The 25,020-nt window shown below is 43.3% G+C and overlaps 1 protein-coding gene across 11 annotated transcripts in view; it reads right to left on the bottom strand.

Moving 5' to 3' along the window:
- Dclk1 (doublecortin like kinase 1) overlaps nucleotides 1-25,020 on the bottom strand; it is a 278,154-nt gene that overhangs the window by 54,917 nt on the left and 198,217 nt on the right. For 3 of the 11 annotated variants that reach the window (XM_026778638.1, XM_013348343.2, XM_005343991.2), the window contains exons 6-8: nucleotides 21,737-21,831; nucleotides 7,426-7,558; nucleotides 4,926-5,034 (exon numbers count right to left, since the gene is read on the bottom strand). In XM_026778638.1, coding sequence (XP_026634439.1) covers nucleotides 4,926-5,034; nucleotides 7,426-7,558; nucleotides 21,737-21,831 — 337 coding nt within the window. Of the gene's footprint in view, nucleotides 1-4,925; nucleotides 5,035-7,425; nucleotides 7,559-13,543; nucleotides 18,195-21,736; nucleotides 21,832-22,641; nucleotides 22,980-25,020 lie in introns of those variants that run through there. The other 8 variants (XM_026778680.1, XM_005343994.3, XM_005343996.3 and 5 more) reach the window with 5 other exon arrangements.

The raw sequence follows: 25,020 nt of genomic DNA, 5'->3' as shown, positions 1-25,020 counted from the left end.
CGGGTCAGTCTTTCTTGGGGTTCTCGATCCACAAGAGTGGCTACGACAGTCACCTGAACAGCTCTCAAGGTCACCCTGAACAGGCCTGAGAAGCTGAACAACCTCTAGATGTGTGTGTGGTTAGTGTCAGAGCCTGAGAGCAAACTGCTGGAGAAGCCATGATGAGGCCCAGAGAGGACAGAGAAGGAGGAAACACTTCTAGTGCTTTTCTGGCACCCACTGGGCCTACCTGACAGTCATTCTCAGGGCAAAATGGAAAGGATGGTTAATATCAACTCACTTTCCCATGGCCACACGGCATGGGTAAAATCATGCTTCTCTGACCCTGAACTTTCCCTATAGCTCAGCCACATCCCTGATGGGTGTGGGACAGAAGGATCAGCGGTGTTGTCACCTTCCAACAGTGCTAACATCGGCCAGTATTTCTAAGATCTTCTGGCACCAAACCCAGGGGCGTGGCTATTGTTAGAGAACACAACACACAGGAAATTCCGGTAAACTACAACTTCTGAGGCAACAAGCCTTCATCCCTTGTACAGGCCTGCAGAGCCCAGCCTTTTCCTTACAGATAGAAACCACCTGTCTGAATCCAAACGGTTGTGGTTGAAATGAGGCTGATAAAGGAGCAGTTCAGAAAAGGGAATTTCAAATTCTTCAGTATGGAATTTAATAGGATTCCCACTTACGTGCTTAGGGCAAAGACACGCCCTTTCTATAGACAAGCTAGGAGGCCAAGTAATAAAATATCTGTTTTGTGGGCATTTTAGAAACTAGTTACATGTATTATTTCTAAAAAAAAAAAAAATGTTTGTTACTGTACTTTCAGGCCCCAGCTCAGGAAACACTCAATAAACATTATATTGTTATGATTAAATCTGGGGCATAAAGCCAGAAGGTAATGACTTTGAAGCCCCCTTTCTCTGCTAGAAGTCTTTCATAACCATAGCTGCTGTGGAATCTGGGAAGGTGGAGTTTTTGTTTATATGTGGGCAGGCATCCCTGAGCTGATGACAGGGTTGTCTTCCAGAAGGCCAGGATCTTACATTCTGTCCTAAGCCTATCATTGGGGGAAGAGGGAAGCAAGGATGGGTTTGGTGGCTTATAAAGAACTATATGACACCTCTCTAGTTAGGACATGTTATAACACACATCCTACTAAATTCACTCATACATCAGACCACATACACCACAAAGTTTAATGCCGCAACGATTCTTTCTTGACTTCTTAGAGGCAGAACTGTAGTCATATAATAATAACCCTTAATTACTACAAGCATGAGTTTACAGGAGCAGCTAGTCTTTAAAAATGAGCCCCAAGCTGGTATTCATGCAAAATGTAAACCATAAGTAGCAGTACCAAAGCACAGTTTAGCTAAAATAATGAACTTGCTTTAAGGCTTGCTGATATCAGCACAGGCCATGCGCTTGTCTGTTCCTGCATTGTGTTCTTGTCCTTTTACGGGCTCTCTAGGCTGCACAAGAGCAGCAGTGCCAGAGAATCCTGTCCTCCTTGTCTAGGGCAATCCGTTGGTAAGGTCACCTCCCCATTAATACGGTCTAAGGCTGGAGCCCAAGTGCAAGTTTTACAAGAAGAGAAATTCTGATTTCATGGAGTAGGCACTTTCTTCTTGGACTAAGACTGCTCCAAAAGATAGAACACATACCTGACATTTATCAGGGCTAAGGACATGTGACTAGACAGTAGCTACGGAAAAACCTGCTAATGAGACATAGTAAATGCTGCTAATGAGACATAGCATCACATTGACTCCTAATGGCTTCTCATCGTACCTATAGATTAGCACATACCTGAACCCTCATCTGAGAAGCCCCTTATTGCCACAGCGGATTGGCACCAAGACCCACAACTGGTCAAGATACTGAGAATGACTTCGGATGCTCAGCCTTAGGGCGTATCATATCACACCTTTCTCCCAAAGGCCAGGGAGCATTGTGGAAGAGGTGGAGGAAAGTCTGTAAGAGCCAGGGAGTGAATGTCTACAAGGAAACATGTATGCGCACTAGCTGAGACAGTGCTCATAAGACTTGCATGAGCTCATGCCAGACAAAATCCAAGCATGGAGTGGGGAGAGTGCAGGAAGCCCACCCCAGCTGAGGAGTTGTTGGTAACTGATAGCTGCGGGGAGGAGAGTTAAATTTCTTTAAGGGCATGGCTCCTGGTAGCTCTAACATGGTCCAGTGAATACCTACTGTCTTAGATGACATTAATGAGACTCAGCGAATCTCATTAATGAGACAAACAAAACAAAATGAGGAGATTACATTGGATGGGTGTGGAATGGGGGATGGATCTGGGAGGAGATAGGGAGATGGATGATTAAAAGACAAAGTATGAAATTCTCAAAGAGTTTATAAAAATAATAAAAACCCTTCATTGACTCAAATAGTAGTGTGTTAGCAAAGAATATGCTAGAAGACCCACAGAAAAGAGGACCCATGTCACCCTGCTACTGTACCCACTGTAGAAAAATTGCCTGTGGTGGCATATTATGACAGAGGAGAAACATCTTTACCCATGTTGATACACATCCATCCCCCAAACACAGCAGAACGCACCCACAAGCAGTATGTGCCATCCACAACATTCTTAGCTTGTGTTTATTTTCTGGATCTCTGTAAAATATTAAAAGAATGTTTCATAATATCTCTGGAGAGAGAGGGCACCAGCCATATGTCCTTGCTCAGCAGGAGCTGGAGGCTGACACTTGAGGAGCAATCTGGTGTTTAAACTCTGAAGTTCCATGCAGTGAGCCCAAGATGTGAACTTGTACAAAATGAACACAAGCCAAGTAGAAAGGAAGAAAGGAAGGAAGGAAGGAAGGAAGGAAGGAAGGAAGGAAGGAAGGGAGGGAAGGAGGGAGGCAGGGGAAAAAGGAAGGAAGGAAGGAAAGAAGAAACAGAGGGAGGGAGGAAAGAAGAAAGGAAGGAAGGAAGGAAGGAAGGAAGGAAGGAAGGAAAAAAAGAAAGAAGGAAGAAGGAAGGAAGGAAGGGAGGGAAGGAAGAAGGAAGGGAGGGAAGGAAGAAGGAAGGAAGGAAAGAGGGGAATTCTATATGGAGAAGTGGGAATTGTCTAGTATCAAAAGGCTAGGATCCTAGGACTGAGATACCATCCTGGTCCAGGACCAGCTAGAACAACCAGTAATCTGCCGCTGACATAAGCCCACAGGAAAGACCACAACAATCTGCCAGAAAAAGAGACTTCTTGCTTAGAATACCTTTCGCTATTTAATTTCTGCCTTGTTGTGCATTGGAAAAGTGACTTTGGTATAGGTAAATTCCTCACTGGACTCTTGTGGGGAATTCTTTTTTTTTAAATTCTTTATTCAAAGCACTGGTGTAGACAGACTTAAGTGTGTGTTTGAGAGCAAAACTGTGGTCTACATGTTTAGCAGATGACTGACCTTGTATATTTAATGTCTTCCATCTATCTTTTTTTATAATGTGGGAACAGCAATACTGACCTGATTGGATCATTACAATTCAATGAGATACTATAACTTAAGGGCCACAAATGGATAGATGTTTAGTAAATAGTGGTTGGTCTGTTTTCAGGAAGGGTGGAGGCCAAGGTGGTCCTGGAATGTTTTCTGTATCTGGCAGGCAGGCAATTGAAGGCCATGTTCCATCAATGGGGACCAGGGACTAAGGGAGAGGAGAGAGGTGAACTGACGGCATCAGCAGGGGACATTTCCAGGCCACCTGTTTCTCCTGACTACCTCATGCAGAAGAAGTGCCGTAGCAGGCTGCTAGGCTGTGAACATCCCAGCCCAGCTGGATTACTGAGGGGAGTGAAATCTGAGAACAACTGTTGAGGGCTGCTTAGTGGGGGCTTTGCTGTCTTGAACGAAAGGCATGCCAGGGTACAGCATATAGGGGGATGCTGTTTCAGCTAAATCCTGGTGGTGCGTGGTACCCTAGGCAGGCCTCCAGACTAAGTGGCTCAGACCCAGGCTCTTCTGTGCTACAGCTTCCTCATCTGTCTTCCTGGCCTGAGGAGTCCCCTCTAAGTAGTGATGAGACACAGGGCAGAGGTACTTCTGCAGGCTCCAGGAACTCAAGGACTGTCCAGTTCCCCAGGAGTAACGAAGGAGAGCAGGGGAACACAGAGAAACAGAGGGATCCCTCAAGGGATGAGCTAAATGCCCTCAGCATAGCCCTGGGAAGATGCCAGTTGTCCAAAACCTGGGAACAGAACTCGGAGTCTGACGCTGAGCTGAGGTTTTTGAGGTCACTCTGTGCTGGCCGACAACGTCATTTCTCTACCTGGTATCCACCGGCTGCGCCCTTGAACAGTCATCAAGAGCCTGGGCATACACCAGGCATGAGAACATGTCTGTGATCCTAACAGTCGGAAGGCAGAGGCAGGAGGATGGTGACTTTGAGGATGGCTTGCAAAGACCTTGGCTCCAAACCCAAAGGGTGTACAGTTAATCCATCTGAAGACACTTTTGCAGATCGAGTACCACGTTTGCAGACTCAGCACACAGGCGTTTTGAAACCGTTCGACGCCATTGTCGTGTGTAATTTCATGATGGAGTATATTAGAGGTCAAACTCTAGAAAAGAGCATTCTTGAGAAGCTGTGCATGAGGAAGTCTTCAAAATAACTTCTCAAGAAAACAATATAAAACACCACCTGACAGAACTGGAAAGCTTTTCAACATACACTACGTAAAAATCGAAGTCTTTATATCTGAGAGAGCATCCTAGGAATTGTTATATTTTTAAAGTCTGTTTTTAGATGGCTTTTTGTCTATTATTTTTTTTAAATTCCTTTTGTCTCTGGGGTTGAGACCTTAACTTCATCCATATGTGTCTCTGTCTGAAAATAGAGACTGGGCCATGGAAACCATGAAAGCCAAGCGGTTCCTTTAAGTTCCCAACACGAGCAGCCCCCCTGCTTACCTCTCTACGCATTCCTTGACAACAGCGAAATTCCCATCTCCTATTGTCCTCCCAACTTTGTACCGCTCTGTTATTGTGGCAGGAATCTGGAAGCCTTCCTCCGACTCTTCTGAAAGAATTAGTGGTATGTTTTTATTGATTGGGAAGGGGCCACAGATGTTGTATGAAAGATACACTCCTAAGCATCATCTCACGGGCTGGAACCAATTCAGAAGTAATTGTGGGCAGCCCCCCTCCCTTACAGGCTCATACAGACTCAATGGTCTTCACCAAGGCAAACGATAAATTAAAGAAAGCCTATCGGGCCCACCTGGAGCGATATCACTGCAGCTTATGTTTTCTGCTGCAGTGGGGATTCAGAGGAGGAAATCCCGCATTTCAGACTTCATGCTCATTTCATCAACGACCTTCACTGAATACCCATTGTGTGCAGGGAAATGACATTTTATGTACAGGGCAGAGGAAAAGGCATTTCTGGAGGAACGCTGAGCAGTCTGACATGGTACAAGCATGAAAAGGTCCTGCTGTTTGGACACCAAGCTTGACTCCATCCTGAAATGGATATCTCTGCAAAATTCCTTGTGCACTAAGTATCAATGAGCAGATTTTGGACAAATGTTCTCACCAAGCAACCTGCATGGCAGATGTCAAGTTTAAACCCTGATATCTATTATGTCTGTGGGCAGACAGTTTTTGTAATAACACAACATAGTCTCCCTCTGAAAATGTATTTTGAAACATTTTACAAATGCCTAATAAAGCTTTAAATATCCAAGGCTGTAAAATTAAATAAGCCATGCTAAATAAGTCACATAAATATGATGCATCACTTTTAACATGTCGAGGGTATAAAAAGCCTTTTAAATCTGGGCTGTAAAATGTACATGCCTTAAAGTTATAAATCCCAGCTTTCTCCCAGGCAACCTGTGTGCAAAATGGCATAGGAGCCTAGTGAGCTTCCTCACGGTGCACTTCTCCTAGCCTGTCCTCATATACTGAGTCTCAAAGTAAATGTGGTTTCCCGGCAAGTTTTGTAGCTCACATTTCATGTGTGGGACTGGGGAGGAATGGATGGAAATTCATTGAGGTCCTTTGTGCTGGCCTGCACACCTGGGGTGGCTTTTCTAGACAGTAAGGTAGAAATGCAGGGCAGCTGCCTCTACTATGCCCCTGCGCATCTACACAGCCTCTGCATTGTGGATGGCACTTCCCTCCTGGGTCACTGGAAGCTACCTTGGTAGTGCCCAGAATAAAGTGAGGGCTACAGCCAGTCAATCCTCCTCTCTTGCCCCACCCAGGAAAGAGTCAGGATTTTGCCTGTATCTGAAAGACCCACCCTGGGGATTTTCATTTTCTCCTTGAGGAGGGGAGGAAATGGCTGTGGGCCAGCTGAATTTACAAACCTTCTGGCAGATGATAGGGTCTTAGACTCTTTGTATCTGGGCAACACAGTAGTTGTCTGTGGACTTCGGGATAATTGTGATTCTATAGCTGGGGTCACCTGTCCCTGTCTTCCAGTGGAAATACTCATTGGGACACCCATCCAAGATACAACGTTTGGGATTTTTCTACCAACTACTGATAAAGGTTCCGGTCCCTCCAGACTGAGCCTAGGTTTACTGAAGGACCATTGCATCCATTGGGTGAATACGGCACACTGGAATGAAGGAGACTTCTAGATGGCAGAACTACAGTTTCAATAATGCAAAAATGCCTGCTCTAACCATGGTAAGAATCAAACGATTCCCTTCAGAGTCATGTGTCTTGCTTAACGCCCCAGAGTCCCTCAAAGGGTGCATATTTGGGAAAACACCAAGTCACATCATGTGAAGCACAGGAGTGGCAGGAGTGGCTTCATCTTGACACTGTCACTTTTCCAGGTTATTTCCCCTCATTGATTTGAGCCTGATTACAACCCCAGGAGCGTGGGAAGGGTGACATTTAATAATCTATAAGAAACTGAAGAGGCTCGTTCCACACCATCCAGCCAGTTAACTCTGCAATGCAGGTCATTTTCCTACATTACAGGCAAATTCTAATGCAAATTAGTTTAAGTGACAAGCAGTGGTCGCCATCAATGGCTTCTTCCTGTAAAGTTCTGGCTTGATGGATTGAACCCCCTTAAGTTGGAGCCTGCTTATAGGTGTTCAAACACAAGACACAGTTGTCTTTTCACTTACAAAAAGGGATTAGAGCTTGGGAGTACAAGGGCAGGCAAGAGCTGGTCTTCCTAGGCATTGCACACCCACAGAGGATGTGCAAGGACTCAGGCCAACTCCTCCTTCCCACTCTCAGACAGTGGGTGCTCATGAAGGTAGGAGTCACCCACTCCTGTCCCCAGTGACACCCCCCAACACACACACACACAGACACACAGAGACACACACATACAGAACACACATGAGGTCATCCCCCCCCCACACACACACACACAAGCTTCTGGACTTTGGTTACTCATTGTGTTCTAGACATTATAGTTTTCAGAGTAAATTTAGCTAACCCTTCCTCCATCCCCCCTGCAAGCTGTGCTTTCTCTCGAGCGCATCACCTTCCCCAGGGCCGTCATTCTCATCCATCGAGCTGCAAACTTTTGTGGATGAAAGCGAAGTAGAGGAGCCGCCATGCTGAGAGATCTGTAAGGGAGCAGAAACAGAATAAAAAACCTGGGTCAGAGCACTGGAGCCTCCACACACCACACCCACCCCGGGTTCTCAGGAGCTAGCGTTGCCCCTCCCAGGGAGGAACTGGTCTTCAAACTTGGAAAAGGAGGTCTTAAGAACGGTCAATGAGGGCTATGAATCCCGCCCTCCCTAATAGCCAGTGTTTGTGTTGACTGGGAATCATGGGAAACCTGGATGCCCAGGACTTTGTTTCTCAAAGTTAGCATCCTTGAGCTCCAGTGTGCCAGATTTCGGGCATCTCACTTCTGTCTTCTGGTCTATGCTGAGCGGCTCAAATGTGGTGCCATTCTGGCCTTATTTCTACTTTTACAATAACAAAAAATCTCCTAAGTTAGTAATGGACTATTTGAAAAAAAAAATAAGGGAATGACTCAGCTTTAGCAAAACTTTAGAAGGAAGTAGAAGAGTAGGTTTGTGCCTCTCCCTTTGAGATAAAGATGCAGTAAATAGGAGGCCAGCCTGGCATATGCTACGTATGTCTGGGGAAAAGGCAAGGATGAAAAGCCTAGGCAGGAGAGTCTCCTGTAGCTTAGATGGATTCTGACTGAAGACCCATGAGAGCAAACAGGGTACTGGCTGCATTAGAGGGAAAACCATAAATGTTACGACTGGCTGGGAAGAGTATCTGGGAAGGGACGCTTCCGTCTCTGCCCCCTACTTCTCGAGAAAACAGTCTGCACACAGTTATGCTATTTCTAAATAGTGAACACAGCTCGTCCTAAAAGATCTTCCTTCTGTTCCCCTGGGTTTATCCACTTGGTTGGCCTGATGGGAGCAGGAGGCGGTGAGGGGGCGGCATTGGCTCATGGTGCTGGCTGTCTGTGGAGCAGAGAGAAGGGAGAGCGGCTGTAGTTGCATTGATCACGAAGTGGTGATGAGAAGCAAACTTGACCTAAATTTCCTCGGCTCACCGTCTCCCATTCAACCTCCACCCCGTTCCCTCCAGCTACAGCTGAACACAAAGAGGGCGGAGGAGTTGTTTGTGGCTCATACCCAATTGCCTCCTGCACAGAAATCCCAAATACCTGCTTCTTCATAAAACAGACATATGTGGTTAAGGATATAACATCTAACCACTCTGAGGCAAGCACCATAGGACATTTCCTGAGTGACAGAGGGACAAAGATGGATATAGCCCATTGGTGAGTTCATTGATGTTGAAAGTTGACAAGATTAGAATGATAATTATACTAATAATGAAACTTCTGCTTCCTTGAGGGCATTGTAGAAGTTTTGATATTACTGTTGCATGCCCCCAAATGTCATATGCATGAATAATGTACCCTGTGCTTCCCCGTATCACAAAAATCTTCCCCCAATAGGCCTGGAAGCCAGCTCGAGCTGTTTTGCCATCTTCTCTCGGTTAGTCTCCTTTTGACTAGAAATATCATAGGTTCAAAGATCTCAATTTTGAAATAGAATTTTTGCTTGTTTTTTAAAGTATAACAGTACAGAATCACAACCCACCATGTTGAAGGCACAGAAAACGTGTCAGCTTCGAAGTCATACTCTACTGCCTCTCAAGAACACCTGCTTGTGAAAACTTTACACTTATAACGGCTGCATGGGAGGTGAAGACAAGGCAGATTCATTCTGCTGCTGACTAGAGAAAATACACATGAACAGGGCCACACCGGAGGGGAAGGTGAGCGCGCTCCAGAACAGCAAGATGGTCTCCTGCATCATTCCAAGCGCAGTGATGATCCGGGCAGAGAAGCTCGAAATAAAACAGATAGGCTGGAGAACATCTCTTCCGGGCTTTCTAACCCTTGGTCTTCTTCTCTCAGCGTCACAAATGGCGTTTCAGAATGTAGGTATGTCATGGTTTGAAGGTGGCAGATGACACCTCGTCATGTTGTATTCCGTACTTAACAGCCCGATGACACTTTTTCATTAAGAACCCAAGTTAATAGACAATAGTTTGTTTGCTTGCAAAGATGTCACAGTTTATATACCCAGTTTAAAAAGCCGCCTCTGTTAACGAGGCCATCAGGTGCCCTACACAGATCTTTGACCCATCACCATGGTGACATCTCTTCAATATACTCATCCATAAACTTGCTGCATATTATTCAGCAAACCATCTTACTGACTGATGAGCTGCATTGTCAGCAGAGCAGCAAGGGCCTGCTTTCATGAACGCCTGCACAGTGTCAGCTGTGTTTGTTCTATCGCACGAACCAAAGTCCCCCAAGCTTTCTGAGCTCAGCTTGTTTTGCATTTTTTAAGAGTAGGGTCAGTGCAAGTACACTGATATCATTTTTTTTTTGGCTTTTTCAACTCTGAATTTGTGTTTTGAAAATGCAAGCCATGCCATTTCAAATTCCCCACTGGTGGAGACTAACAGGTGACTGGTGGTTGTAAGATAAAAGCTTAATTAGGTATAAAGAGGGTACCCTGGTAATGGAAAGTTCTACTTTTTTTTATTACACTCAAGTACAACAAATCTATTGACCTTCCAAGGGCATTATCTCTTCTGCCTCCAAAGAAGCAAGAAGCTGGACAGTACACACTCTTTAAAGGCAATGAGCCGTCATGGACCCAAAGAACTTCAGGAACCGGACTGGACCTTGAATGCAACCTTTCCCGCCATATTTCCACCCAGAGATCACACTCCCCACTACAGACGGGTGCAGCCCGCACTCTGGACATTTTCTATCCATCATTCTTATTGCCCATTTCTAGGGTTAACCAGTATGAGTGGAATCCATTTCCACAAGACAGAACTTCAGGCTTTGGGAAACAAACAGGACTCCCTCTGGGTCTCCTGGCTCCATTTGCACATGCCCGTATTTTCCTGTTCATCATGTGATAAAAATCTGGGATTCTCCCCCCCCCCCTGCTCCTGGAGGCCCACAGAGCTGTCAATCCTCTTTGAACCTGGGACTCAACACTGAAAGCAACTGTCTAAATGTGTTCTCACCAATACCTAACCTTCTTCCTCGTGAATAGAAAATTAACGCACTTCGAGATCATCCTGGCTTCTCCTCAGAGCCACTTTTCAGCATTTTACCAACCTCACAGGTGAACCCGTTTCCCTATTTGAGAAGTTGGCTTATGACTAAGTGCCGAGACTTTATGTTAAATGCCATCCTTGACGATATTCATTTATTTTATATTTTCTCCTAGACTGTTAATTTCTGGATACTGGTGTTGCCATCCCACCCACTACCCCCTCTTTTCTTCTCCCTCCCCCCACTCCTGGAATCAGCAAGGCTCTCTGTGGGAGCTGTTATGAACCTGCCTAGGTATACTAAGACACTTCGTCTCTCCTGGAACATTATGATTTCATTTGCATGTCTGGCTTGGAAGCAGTCACAAGCACATATAACGAGCTCTTTAGAAGTGACCCAATGAGATCAGCCAGTCCTTCATACTGACCGACAGACACCGAAGGGACCAGCTGCTTCTAAATAAGGTGGCTCTACCTACTTTGACGGGAAGCGGACAAATCACTGTACAAGGTCCACGCTGGGGAGATTTTTATGTTGATTTCAGTTAGTTTGCTAATTCAGAGGCATCTGGGCCTATAGTACAAAACACGAGGCTATTTTAGAATTGAACACAATTAGCCGCTCAGAGAGGTGCCGTGACATTTGAGATGTCATCGCCTCCCAGCAGAGTTAATGGGAACCATTTGGGCAGGTTGCTGACACCTGGAGGCTTTTACAGAACACCTCCATAAAAGCGCTGCCTTGCAAAGTAAGAACACACCCCGAGCACAATGATTTAGCCTGGAATCACATAACAGATGGAGACGGACGTTGAATACTTTTTGAAGTAAGTGAGAAAGCTGAGCTAGCAGCTCTAACCACATTTTACCAAGACGGATCTGACGACGATGCCGTCAAAGAAACAGTTCATTTTTAAATGTTATGAGTTACTTATGCCATCTGTGTGAATGTTGTCACTCAGCCAGGGTCCACACTGCATCAAGGCTTGGAAAATATCCAGTCGATACAATTGACTCGAGTGATGTAGACAAATCTATCATATAACCCAGCTTTGACTGGATGATAGTACTTTCTCCAGATTCTACCTTGGCATGTAGTTTTGTTGATGTGGAAAGGGGCTAAAAGGAACCAAGACACCAAATGCTCACCCGTGTTTGAGTTCTGAATTAGCTTCATAAAGGAAACCTAAGAAACAAATGCTTCACAGACTAACCACTGTCTGAGAAATCTTGACGTTAGGTCTACAGAGAGTTTGGAGACAACCCAATATAGCAATGTGAAAAAAAAAAAAAACAACAATGTTTGTGCGGGACACTGAAGGCTGATAAGAGCTTGTGTGCTATAGGAAAACCATGCATTTATTTACTTCCCAAGAGCTTGGATAACAGAAGGCTCATGGTACCTGCAGTGACTAACAGAAGTCTACTCTTTGAAACAAGGCAGGCTCTGTCTACATTATTGATGGTGGGTTCATCCTAATTAAACTCTAAGAAATACACAATCAAATTAATAACCAAGAATAAATATTTGCCTATTTAAAAACTCAGAAAGATTCGGTCAAATTGTTTACAAGACCAGAAAATCATCACTCAGAAAACTGGGTTGTTGACAGAAGGAACACGGAACACGTGGGAATGATGATCTTGGACTCCATCTTTGCTAGACAGACCATGGGAGCTAAGACTTCAAAAGTGAGAGGATTCGTTTACAGTACCATCCCCGATGCATCAGGTAGTCGGTCTCCTTTGCCTCTGCTTCAGAACTGGAACACTCAGGCAAAGATCTTCACACCTGCCATGTAAAGCGTTTGTCCAGAGACCATTACACTGCGCAATTCAATCTCGCCATTTCACTTTCCAGAAACCCACAGCTTGGAAGGGGTTAGCGATGTCAGCTTCTGTACCCCATGGATGAGAGTCATCCCCTTAGGAGTTTTCTCCTCAAGTTTTCAGTCTTTAACAAGGAGAGCTCACAACTCTCTCAGGCACCTACTTCATTTAAATTTAATCTGCTACACAAAGTATGAATGCATTTTGGAATTATAATAAATTTGGAAATTTCCCTCTAGCTGAACCATTGTAGATACTGAATAAATTTATCAGGGAAACAAGAAAGAAAAATTATAGCCAATTAATATTAAGCCCAACAGAAATCTCTTAAAAACATTAGATTTAAAACTGTAGTGATTATCTTTTATAATTTTTAAAAGATTTACATATTTATTACATGTATGAGTGCTCTATTGACTTTATGCCATTAGAGGGCATCAGATCCCACTAGTAGATGGTTGTGAGCCACCATTCTGTTGCTGGGAATTGAACTCAGGACCGCTGGAAGAGCAGCTAATGTTCTTAACCACAGAGCCATTTTCTTCAGTCCTGATCTTTTCTAATTTTAATGAAAAATATTTCTCCTAACTTGATGAGCACAATTTTCTATTCTTTATACTGTACTACGAATTAAATACATTACTTTTCCTAACATAAAGTTGAGGTATCAAATGCTTTTGAAATCACTATTTAATTGTAACTTATTGAATATATTTATCCAACATTTAAAAAAAAACAACAAGTAGCCTGTATACAAACATACTCATATACATCTTCCCACTGAAAATTCTACGACCTCAGGAAAAAGGTCATTAATCCCAGGAGAAAGCTAATATGAATTTTTCATTTCCCCTCCAAGCAAGTTGCCGTTTTGTCTGATAAATTCACCTTGAAGGCAATCCTGAGAGGAATGTGCACTGCTAATTGCAATGCAGCCCATGGAAAGAGCATTTCCTGTCAGATAATCTTACTCTGTTTGCCTGACAGGATTTCATACTTCATGTGTGCTATTCTGTAACCTGTCTGGCATCACCTGCTATTATTACTCGGTACAAGGAGGCTGTGTCCAGGGCGACGAAGGCAACCCTTGCCCCACACGGTTATTTCAGTTCAAGCCATCAACAAAAAAAAAAAAAACTCACTGAACAACATCGGCAGTTTTTCCTGTTTATTACATGGTTTAGCTAAGCCGCTAAATGTCACAGAGTTAAGTTCAGAAAAGGGTAACACGGTTGCATTGAGAAACACAAGGTACAGCATTTTAAGAGGGCCCGGGAACGTTCCAGACTGGGCAGTCCGCTGGAGCTTTCCATTAGTCCCCATCTCCACAAGCTCTGCAGGTTGCCTGGAGTGGTGTGCTTTCCAATATCCCGCTCTTAAGACATTTTAATACAAAATGCTTTCTAAAGAGACTATACATCCAAGCAACCCCAACTGCGATGGTATGCAACCTTTATAAAAAAAAATCCAACTTTATGACATTCATAGTGTTTTAAAAAGTCCTCAGAAGTAAAATGGAAACTAAGTTCCTTGCTTGGCAATGAGTAAAAATGCCTCAAACACACATCACAGTAAAATTAACTTCCATATTCTCTGCCTAATAACCTTCGAATATCTACTATCCTGGCTTCAAAACCATTGCGTGGCCATATATAATACAAACACCTAGTGTCTCATGCTTCACTTACACTACCTCAGAATTTATCCATAACCTTTTATTACAATAAAATACATTTTTAAAGACACCATATGTCATGCACCCTTAACATTATAGTGAGGGCCTCAGATTTTCCAGTTTTCCCTACATGCGTTACAGGTACAACATTACAAGTATTCTTCAGCTCACAGCTCATACGCTACACCAGGCAATTCTTATAATGAATCGAACATATTTCTGATTTCCATAGTATTCCTCTGTGGGTTCGCTCAACCCAACACTGCTGACACTAATACGCACAATTCGAGGCGCTGGCAAGGCTAATGCGAATGGGCACGGATGAGCAAATAAACGTACACAGAAAGCAAGCGTCAGTCAATAAACATCCTCAAGTGTGTGTACACTCATGTAGACACACATACACACATGGCAAGTATCCGCAAAATAGTTTTAACAGTTTATAAGCATGGAAAGAACACACAGGATGGGCCTTACATGTTATCTGGCTTTGTAACTAAAGGTCAAATCTACTTTGACGTTTTCCTATTTTTGTTTCAGCCTAACGCTCAACTACCCACAAGTCTAGAAATCATTTTATTTAGTGAGCGCGGATTGATAGTCACTGTTGCCAGCAATATACACACAGCAGGAAAATATCATTGCTTTCAATCAATTTACTCACTGGACATCAAGAATTTGCATTTAACCAGTGAGCAGGCACATTTAACAATCAATGTAAGATTGGATTTGCTTGGATTTCAATTTTTTGTTTGTCTGGATTTCAGTTAATCTGGGATAAATCAGTACAGGTGAATATCCGGAGCTGTTTCATCATGCTAACTTAGCAAACTGATATCGTGCTTAAATTTGTGCCAACTAATATGCATGTCCCCAAATTTACGACATAAAGCTTTACATAGAATTCTACAAGAGACAGTAACTTATAAGGCCACACCACAGATATCACCTTTACTCTTCACGTTCTATATACATACACAGATGTTTACGTAGGCACATCCACCTATACACCGAGTCCTGCAAATGCACAAACACCTACACACCTGTATAGATACATGGCCACCATAGAAACAGCTCGGCAGAGTTCAACAGTTAAAATATATGGGGTTATCTTCTAGGATTACTTTTATATAGTTCCATTCATATTTTTTTTTTAAATGAGGCTTTTAGACTTCCGCATTTTTAAATGGAAACAAAAGCAAAGCACATGAGAGCAAAGCCCCCTGGCTGTTTAGCACAGGGCTCACAGGCAGGGTGCCGGCCAGAGCTACTCAGATGTCTGTAGAACCAGGGAATTGGTTTCTGAAGTGTTAAGGTGACCTCCTGTGCGCATGCAGGCGTGTGTACAGATGGGTGGGCCTCAAACGTCCAGTTAGAAACCTGTGACAGTACAGACCTGCTGCTGGAGTGCGGACTCAAGACAATGACTATTCCACTTGGCTTTCAGGTTCACTCTGAGCACCACGCTCTGTGCACCACTAGGTTTTTAGCTTCTAAAATGCTGAAAGCAGGGAACTCTTTGCAACATCTTTCTCTCTAGCTTTGTCTAAATAAAAACCATAAACACAAATGCAAAAGCCCAGAAAGGTCAACACAGCATCGTCTGCATTTAGAGGTTCATCAGCAGGAGAAAGCTGTGAGTCTTTTGTTGGATGGCGCCCTCCCCTGCTCAGAAGGGCATTCTTAAAGTCAGCGACTAATTATGTAAAAAGAATTTTAAAAAAATAGCCACATCTTAAGTGACTGTAAATTACCCATTGGGTTCCACCAATGAACTGGTTCTCTGCTTGGCTATTTAAAAATTCTGCTTTAGTAGACTAGAATTATCTCCTGCAGAGAAAAAGATCTCAGAGTATGCTATCTCAATCTCGGAGGGACTTTAGTTTCAAAAAGTAAATGAGATATATGGCCCTTGAACGATCAGTTAATAAAAGTCATATGTTCAAAGATGAAGTGCTGCGGAATAGCATCTCTCTGGAACTGCCTGAACGGAAAGTTGGCCATAATACCTCCTGGCAATTAGTCCAGGTCCACTCTCTTTATGCTGTGTCTAAACCAAGCCATGGGCTTTACAGCAATTGGCAATCCTTCCTACTTACACAGAACAAATAGCATGTACTGGGCCTCTCTAGGCGGTAGTTGTCCCTAAGCCTGGCAGCTCAGGGGAGCTGAAATTACGAGACTTTGTAGTTTTGTTCTGGACCATCTGACCCACTGCTTTCTTTGCATTTTTGACAGGCTAGTCAAAGACATACTAATCTTTTATGGGTTCAACTCTATTAAGCAATGCATTTTACAAAGACATAACACTGTAGCAGACAGCGCGGGCATCCTCCCAGATGTTTAGTGTCTCAGCTAAGACAAGGCAGCCCTTTGATCTCAGCAGGAGTCTCTGTTCGTGTCTATTGGAAACAGTTTTAAAATCTGAAGTCTGGAGCAGGTATGATTGTTTTCTGTCCTTTCAAGATGGAGGGATCAGTGTGCAGTTCTCAAATAGCACGCCGGAGAAGTGTCCTCCTCTAACAGACAGGATAAGGAGACACTAATTCTGACTCGGCTAAATTTTCAAATGCTGGTAGGTTGCCTGGATGCTTTAGTTTTCTTCTCCAGTCGGAATATTTTATTCACTTGTCAAGTGAGATGGTAACAGAGGTAACTATAAACCAGATGGGGAAATTTGCTAGTTGAACAGTCTACTGAGGGAAATAAATCAATAACATTTGAAAATGTATGGCAAGGGAATTCCTCTCCATCTTGAATCAGGCATTTTCAAATTGTTTTCAAGAAAAATTTGAAAGAAATTTCAAGTAAAAGGCTCCAAGTGGCACCATACATTTTAAATCTGTCACCCTACTGAGATATGTCAAGCCTGGAGAATATAAAATCCATGCTTCGTTAAGTCCTAAATTGTTAGTGTTTGAGCTAGTAAAAAGAAACGGTCATGGGGTATGGTCTAAATACAATACACCATATGCACTGATTTCTAACATCCAGATTTAAAAATAATTGCTTTACGTGGAAGCAAAGCTGACTTTCACTCTTGAAACTAGAGAGCTAGAGAGGAATTAGTAGGTTAACATTTAACAGTGGGTTATAATCATAGACGCACTTGGTTGACACAAAAGGAGTTTTGCATATAAAGATTTCCCAAACAAGATCCAGGAATGATCAGAATGGAGTCTTGGATCTCTGCAAGCCCAATGTACATAAGCCCCATTTAGAAGAATTTCAATTCTCAAACTGAGTTTTGTTTTTTGTTTTTGTTTTTGTTTTTTTTTGAAAAAAAAAGAGCATGTCAATTTTTGTTTTTAGGTCAAAAACTTCACACAGCTGAAAAAAATATAAATATACTGCTGGTGTTGTAGGGAATCATTGTATAATTAATAATAAGGCCAAGGTCTTCATTTTTTCCGTGTAGCTGAAACTATTTTTTATAAAAGATAATGTTGGAAAATAAAATCTACGTGACAGGAAAAGCAGAAAAGATTCTTTCTGCCTAACGTCAGTTGTGAGATGTCTCCTGCAAGAGCTCCGTCAGACACATTCATTCAGAAAAATCATGAAGAGGTTTTGCAGTATTTTACAATAAAATAACTAAACAACCATATGATTTTTTTAAAAAAGGGTGTACCTTTTAGAAAAAAAAAACATGCCTGCTACTGTTACTTAAATTTGTTTTAAATTAAGTGCAGAAAAATCGTATCTATATGTCTACGATGATTAAAAAGAAAGCTCATTTATAGAAAGGGGGACTCTGCAATATTGGACTGTTAGGGTGGTTCTTGTACTCAATATTAGATTCATATATGAAATTTTCCTGGAACCAGACCTTACTCGTAAAAAGTGATGGAGCAAATATTGTATTCAAACTCTCCTCAGTTATATCAAATGGAGGAGATACTTTAAAAAATTCTTCCAAATAAGAAGACCATGGGTAGAAAATATCTGCATGCTTGTTTCTGTAGGTCTTATTTATGCAAAACTCATTTGTGTATTTTGCTGTTAGATGCTTGCTTAGAAAATGGGGAATCTTGATCCCATCACAAACCATACATATCGCTCCATTGTGCCTTTTACACTGAGTCTCCTACTGAGTCCAAATCATCCGATGAGAGGGGGCGGTACAGGTCCTGTAAGATGAAGGGCAGGACAGGTTTGTTTACTCATCTTTCTCGGGCTCGCTGTCGCTCCCCGAGGAGCAACTTGGAAAGGGATGGGCCCTTGGCTTCTAACATCATTAGAACTACTCAACTCATCAGCTTTGGTTAAGAGAGGATAACACAGGCAGAGTGATGATTTCATTTCATTGGCACGACAAATGCTCCCTGCGCTATCAGGGGCTCCTTCCTGCCTTCCATCATGTCCAGGTGGAGTTATATGGCCCTTGCTGCCAGCCAAGATCAACTATGCTATTCTGTGCCTAGGCAATTCTTCTATGGACTTTTTCTTCTGGGTAGAAGAATATGTTTACCTCACCAAATAACTTATGAGATGAGCAGCTGGCACTCAGGATATTCTGGGATGTAACTCCAGTGTGTAGTTGCACATACACGGTGTAAAACCAACACACTTGGTCCTTTCACAGTTTTATATTTGGGTGACGGGAAGAAATCTCCATTATCCACATCCCCATCCCATCTAGCTCCTAATTCCTTCTCCATCTCTTCCCAGCCTCTTCCTGCCTCTGTCTGCTACTCTATCTCAGTGTTAGTAGCCAAGCAACTGGCATAGTTCTACCAAGAGCGTCTACAGTTGGCTTTTCTCCAGTTTGGGGCCACCTACTCCTATATCCTCTGCTGGATCAGTTAATCCACAAGAGTCAGCGATGTGGGGGTGTAACGGGGAGCTTCATTCAACCTACACAACATAACACATTTAACAAACTTTTTTTCTTGATGTCTTAAGAAAAGGGTCCAAAAAACATTCGTGGATGGGAAAAGAGCCTCAGAAGTTGACTTCTGAGGCCAGGCAGACACTTCTAGGTGGCGACTTAACTAACTGTGCTTTGTGTATATAGGAAGGGCGCTGGGTCCACTGTCTCCAGTGTGTTTATGAAGAAAGAGCTGTGACATGCTGACGTGTCTCTCGTATGACTATTCTAAAATGTCAAAAAGAAGTCATTTAGAAACATGATCTTAAGGGAAGGAAAACAGCCTAAATCATAGTTAATGCAAGTAAAATACAGATTTTTTTAACTTTTAAAAAAAATATCATATTCTTTTAAAAAATTAGCTCTGATCCTGTATTTAGAGTATGTGTATGTGTGTGTATGTGTGTATATGTGTGTAAGTGTGTGTGTATGTGTGCATGTGTGTGTATGTGTGTGGGTCTGGTTGGCTTTACCAACTTATTTTTTGGGTATGTTACTAGGCAACACAGAAAGAAAAAATAGAAGTGACTACTGTTTTCTAATTTGCAATAAAAGGAATTAATTTATTCTTTGCAGTGTCTTCTTTTAGTTCAGGCCATCTTTCACTTATTTCAGCATTTCCTGCACAGAAGAATAGCCGACCATTTGAAAAGAGTAATAACCAAATTTGAAACAGGAACAGTTTGAAGGGATATTCTGGTCCCATTTTGACAGGGAGGGGTTATTCGATGCAGTTGTCGACACAAAAAGATGAAAGTGCCTCTCACCAAAGCAGCTGGAGATGTCTCCATGGTACATAGATGGAGGGCGTCCATAAATTCAAAGGCTTGGAAACAGAGCCATCTTGGAATACATGCAGCTAAACTCAAAAGCCTAGAAACTAAACCATCTTTGAATGCGTTTGGTATCCTGCTTACAACATGTGTTTAATAAATGTTTTCAGATGGTGATAAACTCTCTGTCCTCCTAAAAGTAAATGAGAGATTCTTGGCTTCCTTGGTGATAGCGCCAACCCGGTGGTTTAGATGGCAAGATGAAAAAAAATGTGTCAGAGAGCCACACCTGCTAATTATTTATGCGCCACAATAAAGTGTTAATTATGTAAGTCAATGTCTACAAAGCTGGATGAATTTTTTCTGCCTCAGTTGAATGAAAAAAAAAAATCCCACTGAAGCTAAGAAGAAAAAGATGCAAATTCTGACCTCATTTTCCTAGTAAAGGACAACCGAGTGAAACATTTTACTCCCAAGATGGAGGGGTCAAACACCTAGAGAGAGAAGCTGGCAAGTATTCCCAATCGTTCTGAATTTAGTCTCAACAACTAAACCTGAGATAGATCAGTAAATTCTGAGGCTGAGTTCAATGGATCTAAAGCTATTTTGGTTCCTCTGCTAGGTGTGTTCTCTGAAGCACACATACACTTGGAGAGAGGGGACTCTCCTGAGACATGCTCTTTGCTAGATCTCCGGCTGTGTCTACAGGGTGGAACCTTGCGAGCTGGCATTTGTGAGCACAGAATGGCCACACTGGCTCTTCCCTCACCTAAAGACAATCTCTTAAGACAGTGAATGCATGTAGCCAATTCTGCACCAGCATCAGTGGTTCCTGAAATCACTCAGGATGGAAGACAGATTTCTCTAACGATCCCACCATTGACTAGAGAAGCAGATATAAACCACAGGCTTTAGCAGACTGTACAAGCTTGACTCAACACCAGGAGAACCAGCAGAGAAAGAAATTTGGGACAAGAGGTTCAAATGACTGCAGACTAGCTGATTTCTTTTTGGCCCCCCACTTAAAAATGGCTAATGGATTTTGGCAGCCTAAAGATCCAACTTGTGTAGAAAACTTGAAAGAGAGGGACTTCCATATTTGATGAGCTTAAATTTATCAAATTTAGAAGTTTCATTTAAATGCATAATAAGATAAATTAAATTTTAAAACTCTGATGTTTAATGGTTTCTGAGATTTCTGTTTATTTAACCATTTCAGTGGGTGCCATCATGCAAGCTACCTAAGGATCCATATTCTCCTACCTCTTTCCTGAAAGCAAGACCCTGAGGGGCACATCTACATTTTCCAGTTGCCCTTCCCCTTTTCCCTTTCCCAGTTCTTATCTTCTGGCCCTAGTATGACTGGAATGGATGAGCAGCATAGGGAGTGAAGAGAATTTGAGTCTTTTCATTCCAGATGAAGAACTAACGGTCACCCCCTTGCTTAACCCGGAGAAGCTAACACCCTATCCAGTTACTTTTACACTCTTGTCTCTGAGCTCAGTTGATTTCTCTGCTATTACACGAGAGGCTAAAAATAAACACAAGAAGATGTGCTTGGTGTGGGTCCATTCACAAAACTGGCATCCTACGTTCCCACGCCCTGCTTCATGGCTCCTCCAGCTTCTCTGGACCACCCTGCTTGCCTCTGCGCAATTTCCCACTAGGATGCTGCCTCCTTTGACTGTGCCTGTCCTTCAAGGGGCTCGTGATTAATGGCAGTATCTAGTGACACTAATTACAACTAAGGACACTGGCATTCATAATAAAGTAATGCATTATGAACAAACAAGAGGGCATTTAAAACAGAAGCAGCAAGGGTCCATGTTACTCAGAATTAAAAGTGGACAAATTTGTGGAAACCGAGAGACCTGGGTTCTACCTGAGTCACAGCAATGGCGAGTGGCACACGGGTTACCTACCCCTTACCCCCTTCCCTCCAGAGAAGCAGCACTTTCTGCTGGCATCCATACCACTCCGCACTGAAACCAAGACAGCTCTTAAATAGGTGACTTGCTCATGCCCTTACCCTCTGCTTTCGCAGGCTTCCTGGGCTGGTGGGGGATGGACTTGGTGACTTGCCCGAGCGTGGAGTGGAGAGCTGACTACCAGGGGTTCCATTGACTGGAAAGAGAAGGAATCACACACAGAGAAAAAGAGCACATTAAAGAACTTTTCATGACAGTTCATCAGGAAATAAACAGAGAAGGGACATCGGCTAAAAATTAGACCTATCATCCGACTCGTGAAGCAAAGCCTTAGGGAATAGCCATCCTCAGACACTCACTGTTCTGTTAATCTTGGGTTTAACACAGTAGCAGGTTACATAATTTAAAAAGATGTACTTTGCATAATTTTCCAGTGATGGCTTTATTTGAACCAAGACAGATATTCATGAATGTGTTCAAGGCTTTGAGGCATTTTTGGTGTGTGTCTTTAGTTTAGTTGCCCAGTGGGAGAAAATGTTGAAACAACCCCCAGGTGGGATTCCCAGAGACTTTTCACATTCCTATACTCATTTACGTCCTGTCTATCCCCCTCGCCCAACCAGATTCTGATGGGTCTGCCCCAAACAGGACAAAATAATTGTCCACAGATGCACAAAGTTTGTCTTTGTTGCTACTGAACTGATAAAAAGCTGCCAACAGGTCCCAAACTTGGGAATTTTACTCAACACTTAAGTCGTAGAGAACACTGTCAGTAAACCTAGATGAAGCTTCAGAAACAGGCAAATCTTTTTTTCTAACCAACACCACCTCTGAGAACACATGCAACCCCTCCTTCCCTCCACCCAAGACATGATCTTTAAAGACATCAGAGGCTGCCACTCGTGATTTGGCAACCCTGCAGACAGGGAGACAGGAATACTCAGGCAGGAGAAACATCCATCCTCGAGGGTGCCCTGGGGGAGAGCCGGCGGGGCATTCCACTTACCTTCTATGAGTTCTAACATGGACACAGTCTTAGTGTTTGTCCTGACAACAGCCCGAGCCCAAGCCTCCTCTCAGACCAAGCCCCGCACCCGCAGACGAGGGAAGCAGTTGAACTAGCTAGGGACAGCTAAGGCTGCTCAGGAGCAGGCTGAATGAGATGCAGGATTCATCAGCAGATGTCTTTTCCTGCGTAAGGCTGACGTCTTCCCCGCGGCAGTGGGAGGTGCGGGTTCTGTCTTAGGCTACATCAAAGGTGTCAATTAAGCCTCATGCCAACGCGTTGCCACCGCAACCCCCACCAGACACACACTCACTCCTCACTCCGGAAGCCCAGCCGGCTCAGTCCTTTGCACTGAATCATGAGGAAGCGCCTCTGGGGGCAGGCAACTCAGTGACTCATACAAGAATGAAAATGACAGTAACTCGTCCAAAGCCCGGCAAGTTCCAGGTGATAAGGAAATACAAAAGTCTGTTTGTTTGTGACTTTTTTTTTTCTTTTCTTCTATACACTGAGTTCTCATAAGACCCTAAGGGGCGAGGGGAGGGGAAAGCTCCTTGGTTCCTTTTGTCTTCTGTTCCAAAGATCTTTAAAATGCCACATAGCCGATCGATTGGTAGTTTTTCTTTAGAAATGTATTGAAGACTGCTCTTAAGAGCCTTTTTAAAAGGGGAAAGGGATTGTTTATTGATGTTGTTTTTGCATAGCACAACAGCAAACTGTGACTGTTTTAATTTGCTTGTATGCCACCGGGCTGTCTTTATCCAGTGAGTTCCACTGTTAGTGTTTACGGGACTAGACTCCCCAGACAGTGGTCTCTATGGGAAGGGCTAGGAAACAGACCAAGATTTCAGCGATGTAGTAGATGCAGAATCCCCACTCACCCAGGGAGGAGATGCTGCCCCTGGTGGTTGGCTGGAGGGCATCTTTGATTAAATTAACTTTCAAATTGCCCAATTTGACTCTGCTTTACAACGAAGTCATACTTAAAGGCTACACAGACTGATGTGGAAGGGGGAGGGGAAGGGATGGGGTCGACCAAAGGAAGCAAACACAAAATCAGTCTTTTTACAATAGGGACTCTGGTTTGTTTTTGGTGTTTGGGGGTGCCAGGGATGGAGCTTGGAGGGGGGCACACATACCAGTAGGCACTCTCTGAGCAAACCCACATAAGAAACGTCTGCTCAGCAAGTGTGGATGCTGTAGGTAGCTTAGCTTATCGTAGCCTTACGGTTTATACTCCAGTCAATGCATATGAACCTTTAAGATATATCATCTCATTGAACCTTTAAGATAAAACATCTCACTGACTTTGTGACATAAGCAGTATTATTCCCCCACCCCCATTTTACAGATGAGGGAACTGAGTCATAGACAATGAGCAATTTGAAAACCAAAGGCTGAGATCTAAACTGTGCAGTCCACAGCCTACACTGCTTTTCTCACTTCCCTCAGGGCACCAGACTCACACAGGGTACGAGACTCATGGTAAGGAGTTCGATTTATACTCAAAGGATAGTGAGACGCTCTTGAATGATTTTACAGGGAACCAAGGGTCCAAAGTGCATTCTGTGAACACTCTCCAGAGCTCCTACTCTGTCAAGACTTGATAAGAGGGGACAATGCTGGACATGAGGCTATCTGTCCCTTACTAGAATGACAAAGCAGGACCAGCAAGATGGCTCAGCAGGTAAAGGCTTTTGCCACCAAGTCTGCAGACCTGAATTCAATCCACCTTTTCCTTCAATATTTCAGACAGAAGGTCCTACATTTTCTTAATAATTGGAACCATAAATTCAGGGTCTCATTCCAACCAATCAGCACGTGCAGTACACGGTAGAAAACCCTTTCCTGTAGGCAGCTTATTACTGAATATCCAAGTTCCTAAAACATCTTAGGTTTGGAAACAGTTGGCTAACTCACGGCTTCTTCTAAACGGTCTTAGATTCTATTTGCACTAACGAAGAGACTTTTTAAAAATAGGCTTAAACGAATTTTTCTCTTTTCAGCTGGATGCCTAGGGCTTCAGGCACCAGCTACCATGTGAATATTTTCACCTGTGAAGTTGGTAATGACATTAGACAAATCTCAAAGCAAGACTAATTGGAAGGTAAATGGCTCCTCCTTTTCATTGAGTAAACATTTTGCTATGTCCTTGGCATGACCAGATACCATGTTTAAAGGAAGGAAGGAGGCGGTAGAACACGTTAGGAAAGTGGAAAGAGGATCCTAGAGAGAGAAAGGTTTAAGAGTGGAAGGATTGGGAGAATCTGCCGGGTGGAAGGATTGGGAGAATCTGCCTGGTGGAAGGATTGGGAGAATATGCCGGGTGGAAGGATTGGGAGAATCTGCCGGGAGGAAGGATTGGGAGAATCTGCCGGG

The sequence above is a fragment of the Microtus ochrogaster genome, chromosome 1, assembly GCF_000317375.1.
Source record: "Microtus ochrogaster isolate Prairie Vole_2 chromosome 1, MicOch1.0, whole genome shotgun sequence".
Lineage (NCBI taxonomy): Eukaryota > Metazoa > Chordata > Mammalia > Rodentia > Cricetidae > Microtus > Microtus ochrogaster.
The sequence above is the reverse complement of the archived record's forward strand: the minus strand, read 5'-3'. Positions and strand labels throughout refer to the sequence as shown.